The sequence below is a fragment of the Camelus bactrianus genome, chromosome 10 (genome assembly GCF_048773025.1).
Source record: "Camelus bactrianus isolate YW-2024 breed Bactrian camel chromosome 10, ASM4877302v1, whole genome shotgun sequence".
Lineage (NCBI taxonomy): Eukaryota > Metazoa > Chordata > Mammalia > Artiodactyla > Camelidae > Camelus > Camelus bactrianus.
In genome coordinates this window covers 35906851-35928504 of record NC_133548.1, presented here as the reverse complement: position 1 = coordinate 35928504, position 21654 = coordinate 35906851, and the positions used below count along the sequence as shown (strand labels likewise).

Below are 21654 nucleotides of genomic sequence, written 5' to 3'. Positions count from 1 at the left end.
CTCAGGTCTCACAGCCCTAGGAGGCCCTGGGTGTAAACACTGAGAACTGTTTTTGACCACCCACAGACCAAGGCACCCACCCATCCATTCACAACCTTTTGACATGGTGGTTTAGAGCCTAGACTTTGAGATTAGCCACATCTGAGTTTGAATTCTGACTCATTATGTTAGCCACTGTGTCATTAGGTAAGTTCCTCAACCTCTCTGAGCTTCAGTTTCCTTACTTGTAAAATGAGGCCACTAAGGGTTTTCTACTTCCAAAAGTTGTAAGAATTCAATGTAATAACGTAGGTAAACAAAAAATTTAGTAAGTGTAAGCATTCAATATACAGTAATGCCTGCATTACTTGTTGAAGAATGATTTCTCCTGGACCTCCTGGGTGTCAAACATGGATCTGGGCACAGAGAGGTTAGACAATGCAGTTCCTGTCTTACGGGCTCAGGGTCAAGTTGAGGAAAAAGACAAGGGGTGCTTTCATGGTGCAAGTATAGGAAATAATGGAAGCACAGAAAAGGAGCATCTAATTCAACCAGAAGAAGGCTTCCTGGAGGAGGTGATACTGGAGGTGCATCTTGGCATCTGAGAAGGGGTTAGTGAGGCTAGAGCAGCCACATGGGCATTGTTGTAAAGAGACCAAAACACACGCTAGTGACACAAAGTCACAGAAATGCCTATAAGTTCATAAAATAGCCATAGTGATAGTCACAAATATGGGTATCCAAGTGGGAACACAGACACACATGGAATGAGACATACCAAGAGACCCAGGGACAAACAGAAAGACACACATGTAGAATCATAAGCAGGTCCCAGGAGAACTCATTCAGAAACAAACTCTCATTAACCTACACACAATTTCCACTGAGGTTTAGAGGCTGTTGGAAGCTTTGGCCCTGAGAGCAAACCCAGCCTGTTATTTCTTTCTCTGCTCAGCTGATAGCCTAGAGCAGTGCTGGCAAGTTTCAGATGCCAGCAGTTCTTTATGAATCCAATTCCCTTGCCCTCCAGTGAGATCAGTGGCATCCACAGCAGGTGACAGATTGTGGATGGGGGTTGGGCGGGAGAGGGGGCTGGAAAGAAATCTATCAGGGGTCATGCCCAGACCGGGTCCCAGCTTTCCCTGGGGAGTGGCGGGGGGACACAAGTGTCAAAGATCTAGCAGGCCATGTGACACTTCCAGTAATTAAAGGAGAAATAAGAAATGCTTGTCCTTGAGGATACCAAGGGCAGTATGATTCTTGCCAACTGCGAGTATCCTGCAGAGGGAAGAGAGGACAGGGTGGCTACTGATAATAAAGTGAAGAACGGGTGCCCGGCTGTGCTGACAGCAGCAGGATGGATTCAGGCTGGACGGAAAGAAGGGCTTTCTCACTGAGCAGGTTGTTAAGCACTGCAACATGTAGCAGAGAGCCTCCTTCTTTGTAGGTTCATAAAGCCCAGAATAGGTTCATAAAGCCCAGAATAGCACTTGTCTCTCTGGGTTAGAGCTGCCAAGAGGCAGGGAGGAGGGAGGGGGTGAACCAAATAACTTCAATAAATGACCCTGTTCCCTCATTTTCTGAGCCCTGAAACCCAAATGAAAATTAAACCATATCCCAGGCAACCACACGATTGAGGACTCTTTGTTGCTGACATTGGAGACTGTATTTACTTTCAACTCTCGTTTCTATGTCTGTAATTTGCTGATTGTATTTGGGCTGCAGGGAACAAATATTAAATCTGATAGGGCCTGCTGCCACTGAGGCAGGGCCATCTGTCCTGGGGATTTATGTGCTGACAAGTAACTGAGACAAGAGTATTCCAATGAGAGGGCCGCAAACCCCAGGGTTTGTATACAAAGAGAAAAGCGAAGGCAAAACTAACATTCAGATGAACTAATATTCTAAGTGTTGTTCTCACTATCTCTGACACATCTGGCCTCAGAACTCTTAGGAGATTCGCATAAGAGTTTTGGGAAACACAGGAAGAAAAAGACGATGTGGACAAGCTGATGAGGGCTCTGACTAGGGTCACTTCCCCCTAATATTAACAACTGGCTCCATGCTGCTGTAGGTTTATCAATATGGAGTATTTGGGGGTTGCCTATGGTCAGACTGAAACTAAATGTGACACTCCTTAGACAGGAGAAACAGTCTCTTTCTCCCTCTTTTGGGGCCAAGTAAAAGTCAGAGGTTCAAAAGACAGAGAAGGCCCCAAAAGCCACGGAAGTCTAAATAAGCAAAAAGAGGTCTCACATTCTTGATTAAATAAGAAATCTACCTATCTTAGCCTGGCCAACTCCTATTCATCTGTCAAGGCCCCATTCAAATATCTCATCCTCTATGAAGGTGTCATGATCACTGGCTGAGTTAGTCACTCCCTCCTCCCACAGTTCCTTGTATCTACCTCCTAGTTGTAGCATTTAACACATGACATAAAAATATTTTGTTTAGATTTCTCTCTTCTCCATTGGGTTTCACAATCCTTGGAGCCAGAAGTGTTGGCTGATAATCATCATCATCATCATCATCATCATCATCATCATCATCAATATAGCATCATGATTGCAAGTGTTCAGACTATGGAGTAAAAGAGACTTTGATTCAAATCCTGATTCTGTCACTAACTAGCTGAGAGACTCTAGGGAAAGTTACTTAACCTCTCTGAGCCTCAGTTCCTCATCTGTTAAATGGGAATAAAAATACCTACCTCATAAGTTGATGGTACATGAATTATATCTCAATAAAGCTGTTACAGAAAAAAAAAAACTTACCCTAGAGGGTTGTTTTAGGGATTAAATGAGATTAGCACATGGATAACTTCTGCACACAGCCAGGCATGTATTAAGCAGTCAGTAAGTGGTTGTTATACTGTTAAATGCCCTCATCATAACCAATGCCTTTGTATTCCCGCAGCCAAACCCAGGTCTGGCACATGGTAGGGTTCAATAAATGTTTGCTGAGTAAATCAGACAAACAGACTTGGAGTGTCTCATATTCCTGACCAAAAGTGCTCAGCTGATTAATTATGTCTCCAGAAAAAATTCAAATGAACCTCCTGAGGATTTAAATGCTATCTGCAATTTTGGAGCCCATGAGATGAATAACACTACACAAGGGAGAGTCGAAAATTAGTAATCAGATCCCTAATTAGTAATTCCCTGCATCATTTTGGGGCTGTCTGTTTGTGGTTAAAAGGTTGTAACAACGTTCTTGCTGGGAAAATAAGACTGAGTCTTATCAGAGGTGAAAAGTCTTCTGTTTTGTGACCATCTAAACCTAAGCAGCAAAGAAACAGATGAAAGAATTAAGTACTCTACTCCCCCCTCTCCCCCAGCGAGGATGCTTTTGCCCCCAAGGAAGGAAAATAAACCCGCGGAAAGATTTTCTGTCTCTTTTGCCCGACAGATTTCAGTTTGTAGCACCTTTAGAGCTGGAAAGCCATTGGATATCATCTAGTCTAATGGGTTTCAAATATTTTTGAGACATAGTGCTTTCCTTTAAAAAGAAATTTTAATGGGAAAATCTAAAATATTAAGAAACTAGAGCAGTTTTTAATAACATTTGGAATAGGGGGAGAAAAAGCCCTACACATGGAGGTTTCCCACTCTCCTCCCCACAACAGCAACCCCCAAGATGGCCCTGCAGAACCTCGAGTGCTATGGATATACAACACTGAAGATGATAGACCCCTGAGAAGTTATTTAGAGTCTGTTAAGATGACATGAACTGAAAGTTAACAAATCATAGAAGCTCTAGACACTGGATAAACAAATGCACTTCCTGCAACTTTCTGAGTGGCTAAATAACCGAGAGAGGTATTATGGTGTGGGGAAAAGAGCAGGGCACCATGCTTCCTCTAGGGGCACAGGCTCACCTTCTAGCATCTCTGTTGACCAGATGCAGAGTATCTCCTGGAGGGGGATACTGCTTTGTGCATGGTAAGGACCACCCCGCCTCCTCGGTACAGCCACAGCTCACACTCATCACTTTCTTGCCCACTGTCATCCATGAGTGAAAACCTTGCAAAGGGTGCCCTGCTCTACCCCGGGGTGGCCTACCTTGGGCTGGAAGACACGATTCTCCTTCCCCAGGTGGTCCACGATTCCAAAGATGCACAGTGGCCCAGCGAAGCCCAGCAGGTCAGCCAAGATGCGGAAGGTGCTGCTGAGGATCAGGCGCCTCCCGAAGGCATGGCAGAGGGCCTGCCAGATGGCCCGGGCACCCTGAGAACTTTGTGTGTCCTTCTGCTGCCCAGAGAGACCCACAGCTAGATCAGAGTCACTGAGGACTCATTCACAGCAAGGCCCAGCCTCCCAGGTAGCCCCTGGCTCCTGCTGCCTGGGGAAACCCTGTGGCCATATCTGCTGCAAAAAGGTGAACTCCAGGAAGAAATCATGGAACCGCCAAGTGTATGGTTGTGTGGGTCTTATCAATGCCATCATGGTCCAGATGGGGAGACTAAGGCCAGAGGATGAATCAAGGTCACACAGCTGGTCAGGGACTATGTCGTGAGCATAGCACCATAATAAGGGAGTGCATATGCCAGTCAGGCACCACCATTCTGCCTCAGTGTCTCCCCTTGATGCTAGGGCAGGGACAGCAAAAGAGCACTGGACTGGGAGTCAGGCAACTGGCTCTACCACTTACCAGCTGTGCACCAGCTCTGGGGAGGTCATGGCCTCTCTCAAGGCTTCAGTTTCTCCCTCAGTGATTTGAGAGAAATCCCTGCCGGGTCCAACTCATAGACTTACTGTAAGGCTCAGGCCACTAATGCCCCTGCTCTCCAAATGGGTGATAATTCCCGTCTTTACAGTCACCGAGCTCCACAAGGACGAGCACAGGGCATGGGAAATCCAGTAGGGTTACTTCCCTTCAGGGCCTCAGTTTCCCCACATGGACAATTAAAGGGTTAGATCAGAGGACCTAAACTGTAAGGGACATTCTGGCTGTGACCGTCCTATGAGTCTTTGGTCTTGAGCTTGTTGCTGGTTCACTGTGACTTAGGGCAAGTCTCTTCCCCTCACTGGGACTCAGTTTCCCCCAGTCCCACCAGGGGTTGACCTGATGCTATCTGATGTCCCCGTCTGTGACTCTATATCAGAAGGTGGGGAATGGATGGTGTGGCTGTGCCCCCACTGACCGCCTGGGCCTCAAAGGCCTCGCAGAGCCGTTGGTAGTTGGTGAGGGCCCTCATGGCGATGGGCAGCTTCCCAATGGCTCGGAGATCAATAGGCTTCTTGTGGGCAGTCTTGATGAAGGCATTCATCCACCAGTAGGTGCCTTTGGACAGCAGGTTCACGAAGGGCTGCAGGAAGCGGACCCCCAGGTCCTGCAGGTCCTCGGGGGGCTTCACCTCCCTCGGCGTCTTGAAGAAGATATATCTCTGTGGGGCACATGAGCCACTGGGGATGGGTAATTGCAACCTCACCACCCTCCACTTTGCCCCAGCAACGATCTGGTGTTGTGACACCCCACCCTTGACCTCTAACAGATGGGGCCGTTGTTTACCTATCCCCAGGAAAAGGATCCCCCAGCTCCTCTTGGCCCATAGTGCCAGGGTCTCCTAACCCATAACTCTTCACTGAGGTCCACTCTGAATCCTCTGGGCTGAGCTGGGTTTAATTTGGGTTGGGAAGAGTAGGAATCTCCCATATACTGTCTTCTACAAATCTGAGGACACCACCTTGTTTCATGTAGGATTTGCAGAATGTGGAGCCAGGCAGTGGAGCCTCCTCCACTTACTAGCAAGGTGTCTTTGGACAAGTCTCATCTAAAATGTCTCCTCATCTAAAAAAGGGGTGGTACTTGCATCACAGGGATGCTGTGAGGGTCAGTGGAGGCAGGGAATGTAGAAGCCTCTGTACCCTGCAAATTACCAACCAAAAGCAGAGGAGTCCGAGAAATGCAAATTCAAGTGGCACTTCACACTCATCGGACTAGCCCAAATTAGAACGGCTGTTACTCCCACTGCTGGTCGGAGGAAGGGAGAAAGCTTTTCTGATTCACTGCTGGTGTATTACAGCATTTCTGGAAGGTAATCTGCAACATCAATTAAAATTTAAAATACAGCCACCCTTTGAATCAGCAACTCCACTCCTTGGATTCTCTCCCATAGAAATAAAAGCAGCAATACATAAATATATAAGTATATTTAATATGTTATTTGTAAAAACGTGGCAACAAAGTGAATGCCCATCAATAGGGTAATGGCTGAATAAATTATGGCTCATGCACATGGTGGAATATTATGCAGCCATTAAGAAGACAAAATTAACCATACCATACTTGGAGGGAGTCTTAAGAGCTATGTTAGATGAGAGGAGCAAGATGCAAAAAAACTGTGGAATATAATCCCATTTTTATAAAATAAATATTGAGAGAAAAAAAACAATACTTATGTGTTGAGAAAAAAAACCTGAACAAAGTATGTGGTATTATATTCATAAACAAAGAATGGAAGGACACATACCAGGTTGTTAATCTCGGTTACCTCGGGGAGGGAAGGCTGGAGGAGGGGAGGGTATGACTCTCAGAGAGGGAAAGGGGGCCAGAAAAAATGATTTTAAAAAAGACATGAATACAGCCAAATTTACTTATTCATATGCATAATTACAAGTCCATTCTGACCTCAAAAAAAAGTAAATCAAACAGGCTCGGAGAAGCCAGTACCCTGAAGCTTTTATTTCTTCTCTATGGAATTGAACCCAGAATCCTACAGCCTCGGCTAACACATCCTCTTCCCTGGGAGCCTGGGGTAGAGGGCAGCTGGGACAGATGGAATGTTCCTCCTGAGACTTCTCCCACTGGCCTCAACTCCCCTTTTGGGGGCAGGTAAAACAAGCTGACTCCTTCTAGGGCATGGCTAAGAAGCGGGATGGGGCCACATGCAGGGGCAGGACCCTAGTCAGAAGCCCCGCCCCGGCCCAGGTGTGTCCTCAGCTGGGTGGCAGCCCAGGAGCGGCCTGCTTACCCTCACTCTGATGACGTTGACCTCCACGAGGAGCAGCGTCCCGTAGAGGATCACCAGCAGCCCCGTGAGGCAGAAGCGCAGCTGCGAGAAGCCGATGGCGTGGTCGTAGAACTTGACAAACTTGATGGTCTTGGTGATGAAGGCCAGGGTCCAGTAGACTAGCAGGGCTGCCGAGGAGAGACAGGAGAGCACAGAGGACGTGCGTGCACATATTCGTCTGCCTATGCACTCGCGTGTGTGCAAGTGTGTGGAGAGGAGAGAAAAGAAGCGTGTCAGGAAGGAGGTGTGTGTGTGGATAAGCGTTATGGGTATGAGCGTGCCCATTTCTGAGTGAAGGGATGTCTGTGTGTGTGTGAATATGTGAGTGTGTGATTTTGAGACCATGTACATACATTAAATCATCTACGATAGGCATGTTCAAAAATAACAATAATCTTGTAAGTCAAGGTGGTCAGCCAAATTTCCCTTTACAATAAATAATAATAAGAAATATAGGAAAATTATTTCTTGAATTTAACGAAGTTATAGGGACTGTGTTAAATAAGCACATTAAATATTTTTATCTCATTTATTCTTCACAGTAGCCTTATGAAGGAAGTACTGCCATCACCCCCGATTTAACAGACAAGAAATCTAGGCTCAGAAAGGTTTGGTAACTGATCCAAGGTCACATAGCTGTTAAGTGGCAGAGCTGGGCTGGCCTAGAGCCAGAGCCCTTGCATGTGTGCTCTATTGTGGAATTTCCAAGCTGGGAAGATCTTAAAAGTCCTCCAATCCAGCCCTTTCATTTTGCAGATGAGAAAACTGAGGCCCAGAGTGAGGAGTGACCTGCCCAAGCTCACTGCAAGCCAGTGACAGAGAGAGGGTGAGGGCCGAGATCCCTGGCCCACCCAGTCCAGAGTCCACTGCAGCATGGTGATGCTCCTCAGGGAGCCTGGGGGAATGAGGGATACAAAAAAGTGAGTCACCGCCTTGCAAAGCAGTGCATATAGTGGTTAGAGTTAGGTCTGCAGCTAGATACACCTGGGTTCAGATTCTGTAACTTAATAGCAATGTGACCTTGGGTAAGTCATTTAACCCATCTAGGCCTCAGTTTCCTCATCCATAAAATGGGAATAATAATAGTACTGTCTCAAAGGTTGTTGTGAGCAATGTATGGAAAGCATTTAGCACAGTGAGCCTGGCACCCAGTGGGTACTCTTTGGATATCAGCTTGTTAATATACTTACTATCTCCAGATTTCAGACCTGGGACCATAAACATCAGAAGCTATCAGTGGATTCTATCTCTAAATCCCCACTCACCCACCCTCTTTCAAATCTGCCAATAAACCACTGTCAGCTGGCGACAACAAAAGACAGCAATAACTAAGTCCCCCTTTAGGGGGTGCTTTAGCACAGGCAGTCCTTACCCCGCTACTCCCGAGAGTCATATGCTCTATGATATATGATGTGTATGATCTAACATACAATACAAGGTCAGCCTAAATCCCTAGAGCTCCTCTCTAAAGGAACCACAGAGAAGGAAGGAGATCTTTGCCTTGCTCTTTATCCCTAGGTGGGCCTGGACATGAACGCCAGGGCATCTCGTAGGGACAAAAGCTGGGGTCTGCCCTAGTCTGGCTCTGGGCTGGGAACTAGGTTGAGACACTGAACTTGCCCAGGGAGGGGCAAATGCCGTGTATCTCGGGTCCCTGGGTGAGAGCATTAGGATTGAGGGCAGGAGCATCTGCTTCTGGTTCCACCCCTCAAGATTGGGATGATGTCCCTCAGGTGGGTCTGGTCTCCAGGTCACAAGGAATCCCCTAGCTGGAGGCCATCCCCCTGCCTCCACACCTACACTCCCTCAGACAGATTTTATCCCAGGCACCAGAACATCTTTAGTAGGTTTACTACTGGGGCCAAGACTTGAAAATACGTCTTAAATTGGTCTTACCTCTAATACTTAACAGATATGGTCTGATTTGATCTTTATAACAACCCTACGACTTAGGCAGGGGCTTACTATTTCTGTACAGATGGGGAAACTGGGGCTCAGAGAGCCTGAGTATCTTGTCCAAGGTCACAAAGGGAGTTAGCGGTGGACCCAGGACCGCTAGGGTTGATTTCAACAGTCCTGTCCTACAGTGCTGAGCCCTCAGCCTGTTGCCAGACACTGCAGCACTCGGCAAAGGCTTAGTGCTTGACTGAGAGAACAGAAGAAAGGGGAGAAAGTGGTGTAGCACAGGGGCCGCTGGGGGGTTTTAAGCTCTGAGTTCACATTACCTCTGCTTCTCCCCCGCTTTCCTCTCCCTCAGTGCCACATCCCACCTATTACCAAGTTCCATCTATTTTACCTCCTAATTATCTTGAATCCATTCACTTTTGTTCATTGGGGTGGCCACCTGGGTCAGGCCACCATCATGTCTCCCCTGGACTACCCTGAGAGCCTTCTCATGGTTTTGCCCCCTTCCCCTCTTGCCTTTTCCAATCTAGCCTAAATTTAATCAAATATGACCTCAACTCACCCATGTTCATAGCAGCATTATTTGTAACAGCCAAAAGGTAGAAGCAACCCAACTGCCCATTGATGGACGCATGGATAAACAAAATGTGGTGTATACATACAATGGGATGTCATTCAGCCTTGAAAAGGGAGGACATTCTGACACATGCTACAACATGGGTGAACCTTGAGACTATTAAGTGAAGTTAAATGAGCCAGTCACAAATGGACAAAACAGTGTATGATTTCACTTATCTGAAGTACCCAGGGTAGTCAGATTCACAGAGACAGAAATTAGAATGGTGGTTTCGAGGTGAAGTGACTTATTGTTTAATGGGTGTAGTCATTGTTTAATGGGAAGATGAAAGAGTTTTGGGGATGGATGGTGGTGACAGTTACCCAACAATGTCGATGTACTGAATGCCACTAACTGTACACTTAAAAGTAGTTAAAATGGAAAGTTTTATGTTATGTGTATGTTAACACACACACACACACACACACACCCCACACACTCCAATCCTCAGTGGCTTCCCATTGTCCTCGGGATGAAGACTAACGCCTGTGGTGTGGCCTTCAAGGTCCAGCCCGGTACAGGCCCCACCTGCCACTTCAGCCTTCAAAGTTCAGCCCTCCCCCTGCTCACCGCACTCCAGCACTGTTTCCCCCCACATTTCCTAGCGTCTTTGCTGCTTCTGCCTCAGGGCTTTTGTCCAGCTGCTCCTTCTGCCTGAAGCACTCCCCTGTCCCTTCTCCCAGTTGGTTCCCACCTATCCTCCAGTTCTCAGCTCAAACATGACCTTCTCATAGAATACTTCCTGATCTCACCTGGACTCAGGAACAAGGTTACTTCACGGGACAATGTAAGCCGCATCATGGGTCACCTTTCTGCAGGATTCCAGACCTGTGACCAGCCAGTAGCCTCCTCAGAAGGCCAGCTGTTCCCCTAATGCCATTGCCCTGCAGCTCATGGGGTGCACCCTCTTCACTTTTCCCTGTTCTAGAATTTCTGGCTCTGTGGAACGCAAAACTCTAGTCCTTGTTCCTTAGAGCAGGACTGGTCCGTTCATGGGTGGTAACTTGTGCTTTTAGGAGACAACATTATGTCCTTTCTGGAGAATGAGAAAATGAACTTACCAGATGTCCAGACAGGTTGTTTCCAGGGTCAGCCAGGCCCTGGTGGTTAATGAGGGGTCTTTGTGCCTGAGAAGCTGCTTCAGACACTGGTGCCTGTATTTAACATTCCTCCACCTGCTGCTCCCTAGTCCCCCAGCCACACTCACACAGGGACCCCTGGGTGGGGGCATACCCTGGATGCTCCTGATGGAGCCGTTCCCACCTGACACAGGAAGGTAGACCTGTGATTAGCTCCGGAAACATCTTCTGCCTTCTTATGATGCTGTACTATTTCTGGCTTAGCACACAGAGTTCCAGACTCCCAGATGTCAATTAGATGCTGTGACTCCTAAAAATCACAGTCTGACTTAATGACACACAGTCTGACCACAGCCTAATAGCCACATGTACAGCCCCAGCCTCAGACACGCAGAGGCAGACCTGTGGATTTATACCTCTGGCCTAAGCACAGTCTGAGGACCCTTGAACACACAGTTTCAGCCTTTTAAAGAGCCTTCTTGGTGCCAGACTTGCAGGATCTAAACCCGGCTCTGCCCCTTGACCAGCTGGGGAGACTAGTGCAAGTCACTTAACTTCTAAGCCTTGGTCTCCTGATCTGTAAAAGGGGAACAATAATTGTACCTACCCCATAGAGTTGTTGTAAGGGTTCAGTGAGTTAACCTAAGTAAAACACCTAGGATCGTGCCTGACACACGTCATGTGCCAAGTGCATGTTCGCTGTTATTACTTTTAACCTCTCTGAGTTTCAGTGTTTGCATCTGTAATATGGGGAAAGCAACAGTACAAGAGGACAAGTGTAGGGGTTAAGTGAGATAATGCATGGAGGAAGCTCAGCATTGAGCCTGGCACACTGTGCATGCTCAATAAATGCCAACACTCATCGCTGCTGTTTCTGCCTGGGACCCTGGTCACATGGCATCAGAAGGTCTAAGCAGGCCCTCGTTCCTGGGTCTCCCTAAATGTTGGCTCTGGTCCTGGGGGCCTTCTCTTTTCTCTCCAGGTAGCCTCATCGGAGTTCAAGCTGTAGATGCCACCTATAAGCCCATGACTGTCCCTGACCTCCCCCAGGATGCCCGACTTGTTTGTCTAACTGCTCATCTGACACTTGACACCTGAGTTGGCTGTTTCAAACTCAGTATGGCCCAAACACTCCCAATGCCTGCTACTTTGCCATGTCAGTTATCAAAACCACCTTTCGCCCAGGTGCCCAGCCCCAAAGCCCAGGAGTCTTCCTTGCCCCTCTCCTGGGCCCTGAGCTTATCTCCTACCATTCTTCCCCTTCCTTGCTCATTTGGCTTTGCCCACACTGGCCTCTCTGCCAAGTTTGTTCCTATCAGAAAGCCTTTGTACTCGCTGTGCCGTCTGCACGGAAATATCTTCCCCCAAATATCTGCATGCTCACTCCTATCAGAGGCCTCCCCTGAGCATCCTGTACAGACAGCAATACGGCCTTCACTCTCTACCCCGTACCCAGCTTTGTGTTCTTCATAGCATCATCACTACTTATTTGTTTGTTTATTTACTGTCTTTGCCTATCTATCTTCTCCACCAGATTGGAAACTCCACGAAGGCAGGAATTTTCTTCTTCTCTACCTCTGAAACTCTAGAGCAGTGCCAGGCATATAGTAAGTCCACAGCAAGCATTATCTGAAGGAACCAATGGAGGTACCTACCCCCTCCCTCTCCCACCTCCTCCCCTTTCCCTACCAATCAGCAGCTTGGGGAAGTTGGAGGTCTCGATGTTGTGATAGTAGACCACAGAGGTGACAGCAGCCATGAACGCCATCCCAGCCGGCATGTACAGGTGGAGGTGGCGGGACTCGGTCACCCTGAGATTGGGGGCAGGAGAGAGAGAGAAGAGTGGGTGGACTGAGTACCCCAACAGAGTAGCCCAGGCCTTGTGCTTAGGGCTCAGCACATGGCAGGGCCTCCAGAACATATGCACAGCTCCATACCCTATGCTGGCAGCACTGCCCAGCCCAAACCCCAAACACACCTGTTAACTAAGGGGCCAAGGAGGCCACACAGAGATGCTGTGCGGGATCGGTGTTCAAGCTTTGAAATTCATGGCCTTCCCTCCCTGGGTTCACGCGTACAGAACCTGATGTAGGGCAGCTGGCCTTGGCAGTCGGCCTTGGCAGTCGCAGCCGCAAAGCCTCTGGCCTGGAACCACTTCTCTGGGAGTGAACACAGCTGAGTCTCTGCCCTGGGGTCCCCTGGGCAATACAAGGGCCTGAAGACCACAACTTTTTTAGTGATCACCCCATAGAACATGAACAGTGTAAGTCAGCATCGGCATCCCTCCCCAGGTGATGTAATTACAACACTGAGAGTCAATATTTATTGGGCATTTACCCTGCGCCAGGCACGGTTCTAAGTACTCGATGTGTATTAACTCATTCATCTTCATAAAATTCTATAAAGTCAGTATTCTTAGTCTTCTCATTCTAGGGCTGAGGCACAGAGAGGCTAAGTGATAAGCCTAAAGGCACTATTTTTGTTTCCTCCCTTGGGATGGGGGTGAAGGCAGCCAATACCAGCTTATCCCCTCCCCACTTTAACTCACAGATACCTTGGTGGGTGGGCTCGGGTTTGGTGATAAGCCCCATGGAGAACCAGAGCTCTCTCCCAGAATGCAGCCCACCCCCCCAACTGGTGAGGAGGCTCACCTTAATTGGTCCTGATCATGTCCTTCCAAGGTTCCCTCCTATAGAAAGCAAAACCCAGGCCTAGTGCCAATGGCACAGGTGATATGGCCTCAAGTCATTTCCCCAGCACTGCTGGGCCTGCTCTCTCCACTGAAGCCATGTTGGGATCCCCTCCATTCCTAGAAGGCCTCCTCCAGTCTCCAGCCTTGGTGCTGCCTTTGCTGGTACTGGTCCTTCCATTCAGTGTGCCAAAGGTCCCTGCCTTCAAAAGCTGATGGTAGGGAGGTGGCAACCGTGCTCAGAGCTGTCTGACTAGGCAGTCTAGGGAAGAGGTATTGCAGATGGACAGAAGGCTGAGAGCACAAAGGAGAGGGGGGGCAACCAGGGAAAGCTTCACAGAGGAGGTAGCACCAGGCTGGACTTTGAAGGATGAGCAGGAGTTCAATAGAAAAGGTGGGGGTGGTGGGAGAATGAGGAGAGCCATGTTTGGATCCCAAGTAGTCTGGTAGGACTACGGTGTAATATAGAGGTGAGCTGCTCAACTAATGGTATGCTCTCCTCCTTCCCTGCTAAAAGAACCACAAGTTTGCTCCAGCAGCAATGTGCTCAGCCCCAAAGAATGGATGGTGATTAGTCAATCAGGCATGCAATTCCAGACCCCTTTGTCAGTGACTGGTCTGAGGATGACCATATAACCCAGTTCTGGCCAATGAGATGTAAAGGAATGTCTATGGAGGATGATCTCCTGCATAAGGAAGAGGCATTTGGGGAGTATGCTCCCTTTACCCTTGCCTAAGTGATGCCTGGAGCTGGGCAGCCATCTTGTGACCATGAGGGAAGGTATGAGGGACACACAGAAGATGGTATAGAAAAATGGGGACAACCTGCATTCCTGATGCTATCACCAAGCCACCACATCAACTAAAAAAGCTGATCTCCAGATTTCTTGAGAGCTTGTTTGGAGGCTCTAGCAGGGGAGCGCAGCTACTCATATACCCTCGATGGAGAAGAACGGTCCTCCTCTATTGGGGATGGTCGTCCTCTTCAACTGAGCATGCAGCTTTGGGAGGGATGCACATGGAGTGGTGAGGGAGGAAGGGGACACCTGCCTAGCCAGCCAGATCAGCCGAATCAACCCTGGTGATCAATGGGATGACAGATGTCGCAGCCAGATCGCCCTCACATCCCAGATTTCTGAATGAGACTGTAAATGCTGATATTCTTCAAACCTTGATTAGTGGATAGTCTCAGCAAAAGGTCTTCACACTGATACAGAAGGTACAAGGCAATCAGCCACTAGTGGGGACACTGGAAAAAATCAACACCCTGCCCAGGTGTCTCCCAAACCCTTGCCTCTGTACTCCTTGAAATAATTTTGAAAGACTCTATACTCTCCCACATATTTTTAAGTGACATATAAAATGTTATTTCATAAGTTTAAATAAATTCATTTTTTGTAATAGGAGGTAGAAATGATAAACATTTTTTAAGATGAAATAAGATAAGAAATAACCATAAGTGAAATACGTATTTTATGACATAACTTAATAGAATAGATTTTGACTTCTTTACTGAATAATATACTCTGAATTAGGTAAGAAATTAGTTTAAAAAACTTTATAGGCCTTTTTCCAGTATATGGTGGTCTGGGAAAACATTCTACATTAAAAAAAAATTCCTCACTAACCTATACTGCTTTGTGTCTTCTGAATTCAGAGCATCACAGAGAAACAACACCTAAAAGAAGACAGGAATCCCTACAGGCTAGAGATGCCTTAATTAATCACTAAATGAGGCTTACCCTAAACTAAACTCAAGTTTGAAGACCACTGCTTTAACCAACCCCCTCTCTCATCTGCCCCCTAGATTTCCAGGCAAGTCTGCAAACCCAGGGAGGTGGACTGAGGGTGCCACAGGGCAAGGATGGTGGCTTCTCCTCCTGTTTGTTCCCGTTCCCATGTCCCTCCTTCATGCTCACCTGCCCTGGGGTGTAGGCTGCAGATGGAAACCAGCAAAGGCCAGGTGAAAAGTGTCCAGTTGAGGAGCTGACCTGTCCTCTGGGGAGGAGATGGCAATTTGCACCGAGCTGGAGCGGTTTGGGACACAGGTGCTGCCTCACCTGGGAGGGGCTGCTGGACAGCCACCTGGTTCATTCCAGTTTCACACATTCTGGGAACATACTGTCTGCCCAGAGCTCTGCCACACTGCACTCTGCGCCCTGCAGCCTGTCTCGCCCTAATTTCCCTCTCCACTGCCCTATGAAGCAAGCAAGGCAGGGATTATGATGCTCATTTCACAGGCAGAGAAAGTGAGGCCCAGAAAGGCTGGGTGGTTTGTATAAAGTCCCACAGCTGGTATGTAGCGTAGCAGAAAAGCTAGTGAAGATCCAGGTCTACATTATCTGCAGGAAGGGTGTTTTCCTCTCTGTCACTTTGTTCATTATAACCTGGTGACTATATTCTGGCCTGAGGCCCACAAGGTATCCCTCCCGTCTCTAGCATTTGTGCAGCTTTGGAAGGGGTGTTGGGATGGAAGGTGGGAGGAGGACTTGTCACCGGCTAGTTATGTGGCAGTATGCATTCTGGTCCTCTTGCTCATCTGAGGGCTTTGATAATCAGGATGCCTGAGGCAAACAGTTATCACAGAGATTACTGCTCCTGAAGCCAGAATGCAGGGACATTGGGAGTGGGAGGGTGAGGGTGTGTGTGTGTGTGACTGGCGGGGTTGGAGGGGGATATCTCATCCCCCTGCTGCCAGCTGCAAAAGCCAGCTTTTGTCTGGCTGGGCATAGTCTGATTCCAGCTCTCAGGGAATGGACTTCAGGTATTTAAGCCAAATGCCCACCACTCTCCACCACCCCTTCACTCAGGCAGTCACTGAGCCTCGCTGATTCTTCAACTCTTCCTTAGTGAGGTGGTTGCTGCAAATCATCCTGGGCTGCACCCCCAACTGCTGACGCACCATTTCCAGCTGCAGTTATCTCTCACCTAGACTAATGAGACCACCTCTTAAGTGCTGTTTCTACCCCCAGCCTCTCCCTGCCTCCAAGCTACCCTGGACACCCTCTCAAGCTCTTGCCTAAAAAATGCTGCTCTGATTACATCTTTCTTCTGTTCCAAACTTGACAAATCCAACCCAAACACTCAGCCTGGCATTTGAAGCTCTCCTGGAGATGCCCCTGATTTCCAAATCTCAGCCTCCATCACTCTCCTGCGTGTATTTCATGCTTCAGCACCGCTGCACTGCTCCCACCCGGCCTGCTTTCCTCCATGGTGACTTTCCTTTGTTTCTCCTCCCTCAGGCTCCACAGGCCCTCCCTCTCTGGAACTCCTCTGCCTGTCAGAACCCTAGTCATCCCTCCAGACTCCACTCGGATGCCCCCTCAACCTTGAAGCTTGCCCAACTCTGCCTTCCTTTCTCATCCCAGAGTGCTTACTTGCAACATTATTGCATCTTAAGGAGTCAGTGAGGGTCTACGGAGCTTTGTCGTGTGCCTTGCACTGTGAATACAAAGATGAATAAAGCCCAGATTGCAACTCTGAGGTCATTCTGACTTAGAAGGAGACAGTTTGCAGATAGATATAGATGTTAACATAAAGTATGATCTGTGCTGTGGCAGAGATGTGAAGCGTGTGCTGTGAGTCCCACAGGAAAGGTGGGCTTGGGGAGAAGGATCTTGGGAATGAGGGCCTACTGTGAGGAACCTGGATGCCAGGCTGAAGACTTGGGACCTTATAAACAATTGAGAACCAAGGAAAGAGCTTAAGCAAGATTTTTTCCCCCAAGAGGGTAACTCCAGCAGCTCATGGAAGAGGCTTGGCATCATCCAGAGGAGTTGGAGCACTCAGCTCTAGGATTATTTCACTGGATCTTGGCATGCAGATCCAGGTTCCCTCCACCTCGCTGCACTGAGAGCAGGGCCTGGTTCTCACAGAGAGCTTGGCACACAAAAGATGTTGGATAAACAGTGGCTGGATCAATTAGCAAACAAAATGATATTGGCTAATGGAGTACAGGTGAGCTGGGGTCTCCCTGGGCCTTTCAGGAAGCACCCTGGAGTAGATCCACTCTCCTGAGTCCTCTGAGAGTCACTCACCCATCAGACAGGATGCCCTCCGCAATCTCACACACCAGGACAAAGAGCAGCATGAAGGTCAGGATCCACCGCAGGTTGTGCCCAGGGAAGTGGAGCCATGTGCTGTGGTGGATATGTACCTTGGAGCTCTGACTGCCCCATCCTGCAAGGAGAGACAGGAAGAGGCAGAAGCCTGACTCATCTGGAGGAGGCTGCATGAACTCCAGGAGAGTGCTTAGGCATTGGGTCCATGGTGGGGATGAGGAGTGTACCCAGTTGTACACCTGAGCATGAGAATGCCCAGTCTGGTACACGTGGACTATATGTCCTAGCATGAAGCCTGGACCCACAGAGGCCCACCTGTGCAGATATCCATTTTATATACTGATCTCTTATAGAACAAATTACCACGTAAATAAACCAGTTGGTTGTGAACAGAAGTGTAAATGCTGGTACAATTTTTGATACACATATGAGAGTATGTTTCCTATTTCTGTCTAGTTATCTTTGTCAATAACTAGCAACTTTTTGCTTCTGCAGCATCTCCTCTTTCTAATTTTGTGACAATCTTTCCTTTCTTCCCCAAAACTGCATATGAATTTTAAAATTTGCTTTTCTTAATTAGAGAATGAAAACTTTTGGGGGGAGGCAGGGGACATCTTATGAGTTGATAGAGCTAGCCAGCTTTGGAAATTCAAGGTCTTGGAGAGAAATGAAGGGGACCCGAGGAAAAGAGGCACGCACGATTGTCGGATTGTCTGGGCAGTGACACCCAACTTTGCAGAGGGCTTTCAGACAAGGGCTCTGGAGGCCTCTGGGGTCGCTGTGAGTCTGCGCGTCAGTCGGGGTTGCTCTGCACGAAGCCTGAGAAGTTGCGCTCTGGAGACGCGCGCCCCGGTGGGGTTCGCAAAGGAAGCGGAGCCTCTCCTCCCTCAGGGCGAGTGGGACCCCGGAACTGTCGGAGGCTGCTGACCGGCTCAGTCTTGGGGAAGCACAGGGGTTCGCGGGGCCTCCACTCCAGCCTCTGAGGCGCAGGCTGCACTCCTCCCAGAGCCCCACTGCGGCTGACAGGAAGGGTGCCTTGGGGGAGGGGTGACCCAGCTCCCTCCACAGTGCCACTGAGGGTACAACCCGACGCCTCCTCATCTTTCCAGTGCGTACGGAGACCCCTGTGTTCCCCTTTCTCCATCTGAGCTCGGGCCCTGCCGTGGCAAAACTTGGGTCAGGAGCGTCCGCTGTGGTGGGTGCGGGTGCAGGTGGACCCCGGGGGTGAGAGCTATGCGGACGTGTGAACGCCCCGGATCCTGGGGCAGAACGCAGAGCAGGGATGCGAGCGGTGGTCGCCTGGCCGCAAGGGGACCCTGAGGGTGCGGCGCGCGGAGCCTTCTCCTCCCACCCCGCCTCCGCCCTTCCCTCCTCCGCCGCTCGCCGCGCGCGCTCACCGATGAAGAGGATGGGGAAGGTGATGAAGAGCAGGAAGACGTGCGGCACCACGTTGAGCGCGTCCACGAAGCAACCGTTGTTGAGGACACCGTGGTCCACCCGGTAGGCGGCCGAGTGGTTCTCGCTGCCGCAGAAGGCCAGGGGCATGGCGGCGCGGGCGCGGGCTCGGGCTCCGGCTGCGGCTGCGGCTGGCTCCACGCGCCTCCCGCTCTCTGTCCCCTTGTCGGTCGGCGGCCCGGCCCGGCCGAGAGGCCCCCGCCCCCACCCCTCGGGCCCCGCCCCGTGTTCCGGCTCCCCCAACCCGCTCCTTCTTCACTACCTGCGGGGCCCGGGGGGCGGCCGGGAGCCCGGTAGCCGGACCGCTCACCTGCCCGCGTTCCAGCTGTGGCCGCCCGCGCACCCAGATGTGCTGGGGGCAGCTTTGTGAGTATCTCCGCTGCGCGCCTGCGCTGGGAAAGAGGGGGAAACAAGCTGGGTGGGTGGGCACGCTCGAGTCTGGGTGCGAGGGTGAGGGGTACAGAAGACAGGAAGAGGGTCCTCCTGGGTCCTGAATGTTCGCGGTCGGAGTCTCAAGTATGAGCTCACTGCCTGGGGTCTGAGATGTGGGCTCACCTGAGCATGACACGGTTAGATTGGAGGGTCCTGGTGGGGCAGAGTGGAGCAAGCCCCTAGTCTATGTGCGTAGGAAGAGCAACGAAGAACATTACCTTGGGGGGAGGGGGGAGGCTTGAAATGTTTTCCACAGTGATTCCAGGCACGGGACTCTCATAGCTGCTTTATGGCATATCCCCCGTTTTCACAAACAGAATCTTCCAACATTCCTGCTAAGTACAGGTTATAATTTCCCCTATTTTTCTAATGAGGAAACTGAAGCTCAGGGACGGTACATGACTGACCCAAGGTCTCACTGCCAACAAGTGGGGAAGCATAACTTGTACCCAGCTCGTCAGATTTCCACCCCCTCCCATGTCCCTCAGGTGTGCATCTAGTACTTTATTGAAACCTCCAGGGACTAACAGGTAAATGGGTAGAACAGATTCTGGCCCAAGGCTGAAAAAGAGGTGCTTGTGTGGTGGAATTGTATTCAGTGAAAGCAATGGAAGGCAGCCAGGAGGAGTGGAAGGAGATAATGTCACCCTAAGCCGCATCCTTAACCTGCACAGGCAAGCTCAAGGAGTTCAAGAACCTGGTGAAATTATAAAGACAGTGTTATGCCTTCTTAAACTTTCTGGAGACATTTTCATAGGTCCATGGCCAAAAAAGTTTACATCCTGTGAAGAAAGAAGAGAAAAAGGGATTTCAGGTTAGATTTTAGAAGAAGTCCCTGAGTTAAGGGTATGGAGCATAAATGCATATGTTCTCAGGAAGGGCTGGGGGATATCAAGGGAAGCTCTCTTCACCCTTTTCCCCAAGAGCTTTTCTCAGCCTGTTCTGAAGATGTTTTGTGGCTTGGAGATTTTACGGGACACCGTCAGGCAAGGTCTCAGCTCTGCCTCAGGCCCGAGAGAGGCAAGGGCTGAACCAGGCACCAGGACAGAGGGCAGGTGGGGCTGGGTAAACAGCCTGGGGAGAGCAGGAGCTCAGGGTCCGAAGGCCTCAGGCAGTCTCAGACTTTTGGGTCTCTGAGGCTGAAAACATCAGCCAAAATAGTGAAAACTTGGTGGTGATAAATGTCCAGCACCAGTGGCAGGAATTAATTAATCTGGGTAAATGCAGCCACTGGAAAAGTGATTGCTGAGTCCAGGTAGCCGAGTGGGAAAAGCTTATGAGACAATGTCAGGTGAAAAAGCAGGAAGCAAAATTGTGTGTTTCCTTTGATGACAGCCGTATTAAGTATGTATGTGTGAATGCAAGCCCCCAGGGGAAGCTCAGATGTGGAAATGGCTATTGCATGAGGGTGGTGTGTAGTGTGTGTCAGCCCCATTGCTGTGCATGTTATTATTGTTATTACCGTTCTCTTTGTTTAAAAATGAAACAACTGAGGTTCAAACGGATGAGATGATGTGCCCTTTATCACCTAACAAGATTGTTTTTAGGTTTTTGCTTTTGTTTTGTTTTGTTTTGGTTTTGGCCCCGAGTTTCTTTCTGCAGTGTTGCCATTTTGTTTCTGTAGTTATTATTTCAGTTTTTCATACTTACAGCAATTTGTTTTCCCTTTCAGTAGTAATAGTGTATGTATTTTTAAAGAACAAGTCCCTCGTCCTGGCTCCACCACCACTAGTTGTATCATGTGGGACAAGTCACCATTCTGTGCTTCAATTTCCTCTTTTCTAAAAGGGGAAGGTAAATAATACAGACCCTAGAAGATTAAAATGAGATCACAGGTTTAAGTGTGCTTTGTAAGCCTGGAAGATGGTCCAGGCTACATCATCTCCTGGGGGCCCACACATGGGACCCTGTCAACCAATGAAGGTTTCTAGTGGTCTTTCCCTTTCTTGGCACTGAGGACACAGTGCTTGGCACAACCCACACACTTGCCTTTTCTGGGCCATTTGAAATAAGCAGACCACCATGGCCAATTCGAACTGGACCCAAACTAGAGGACAGTTACATGATCACTAACTGGCACTAAGAGAGTATTAGGTCTGGAGGCTGAGGTGGGGGCTCCACGTTTGCCAGCTCTAGCACAAACCTACTGCGTGACTGTGGGCAAATTCCACCCTTCCTACACCTAGCTTCGTAGTGAAGACACCCATCACACTGCCCATGGTGTGGGTGCCAGAGTTATTTGAAAAGTGTAGAGTTAAGTGCACAAAGAGGCATGAAAGCACTTTTGCTGTAGCGTGGATTGCAATCTTTGAAATAACCTAAATGTTCATCAATAGAGGGTTGGTTAAAACAAAACAAACAACCCCCCCCCCCCAAAAAAAACCCAACATGATAACTCTAGACTGTGGAATACTGTGAGGCAAATA

The 21654-nt window shown here is 49.1% G+C and overlaps 1 protein-coding gene across 6 annotated transcripts in view; it reads right to left on the bottom strand.

The window, feature by feature from the left end:
• The window catches only part of ABCC8 (ATP binding cassette subfamily C member 8), a 73889-nt gene extending 54757 nt beyond the window's left edge, over positions 1-19132 (bottom strand). For 2 of the 6 annotated variants that reach the window (XM_074372297.1, XM_074372298.1), the window contains exons 1-6: positions 18739-19130; positions 17318-17459; positions 12281-12402; positions 6953-7119; positions 5123-5365; positions 4041-4229 (exon numbers count right to left, since the gene is read on the bottom strand). In XM_074372297.1, coding sequence (XP_074228398.1) covers positions 4041-4229; positions 5123-5365; positions 6953-7119; positions 12281-12402; positions 17318-17459; positions 18739-18886 — 1011 coding nt within the window. In that variant the 5' untranslated portion in view covers positions 18887-19130. Of the gene's footprint in view, positions 1-4040; positions 4230-5122; positions 5366-6952; positions 7120-12280; positions 12403-17317; positions 17460-18738 lie in introns of all 6 variants that reach the window. The other 4 variants (XM_074372299.1, XM_074372300.1, XM_074372301.1 and 1 more) reach the window with 3 other exon arrangements.
• Positions 19133-21654: the final 2522 nt, after the last annotated feature.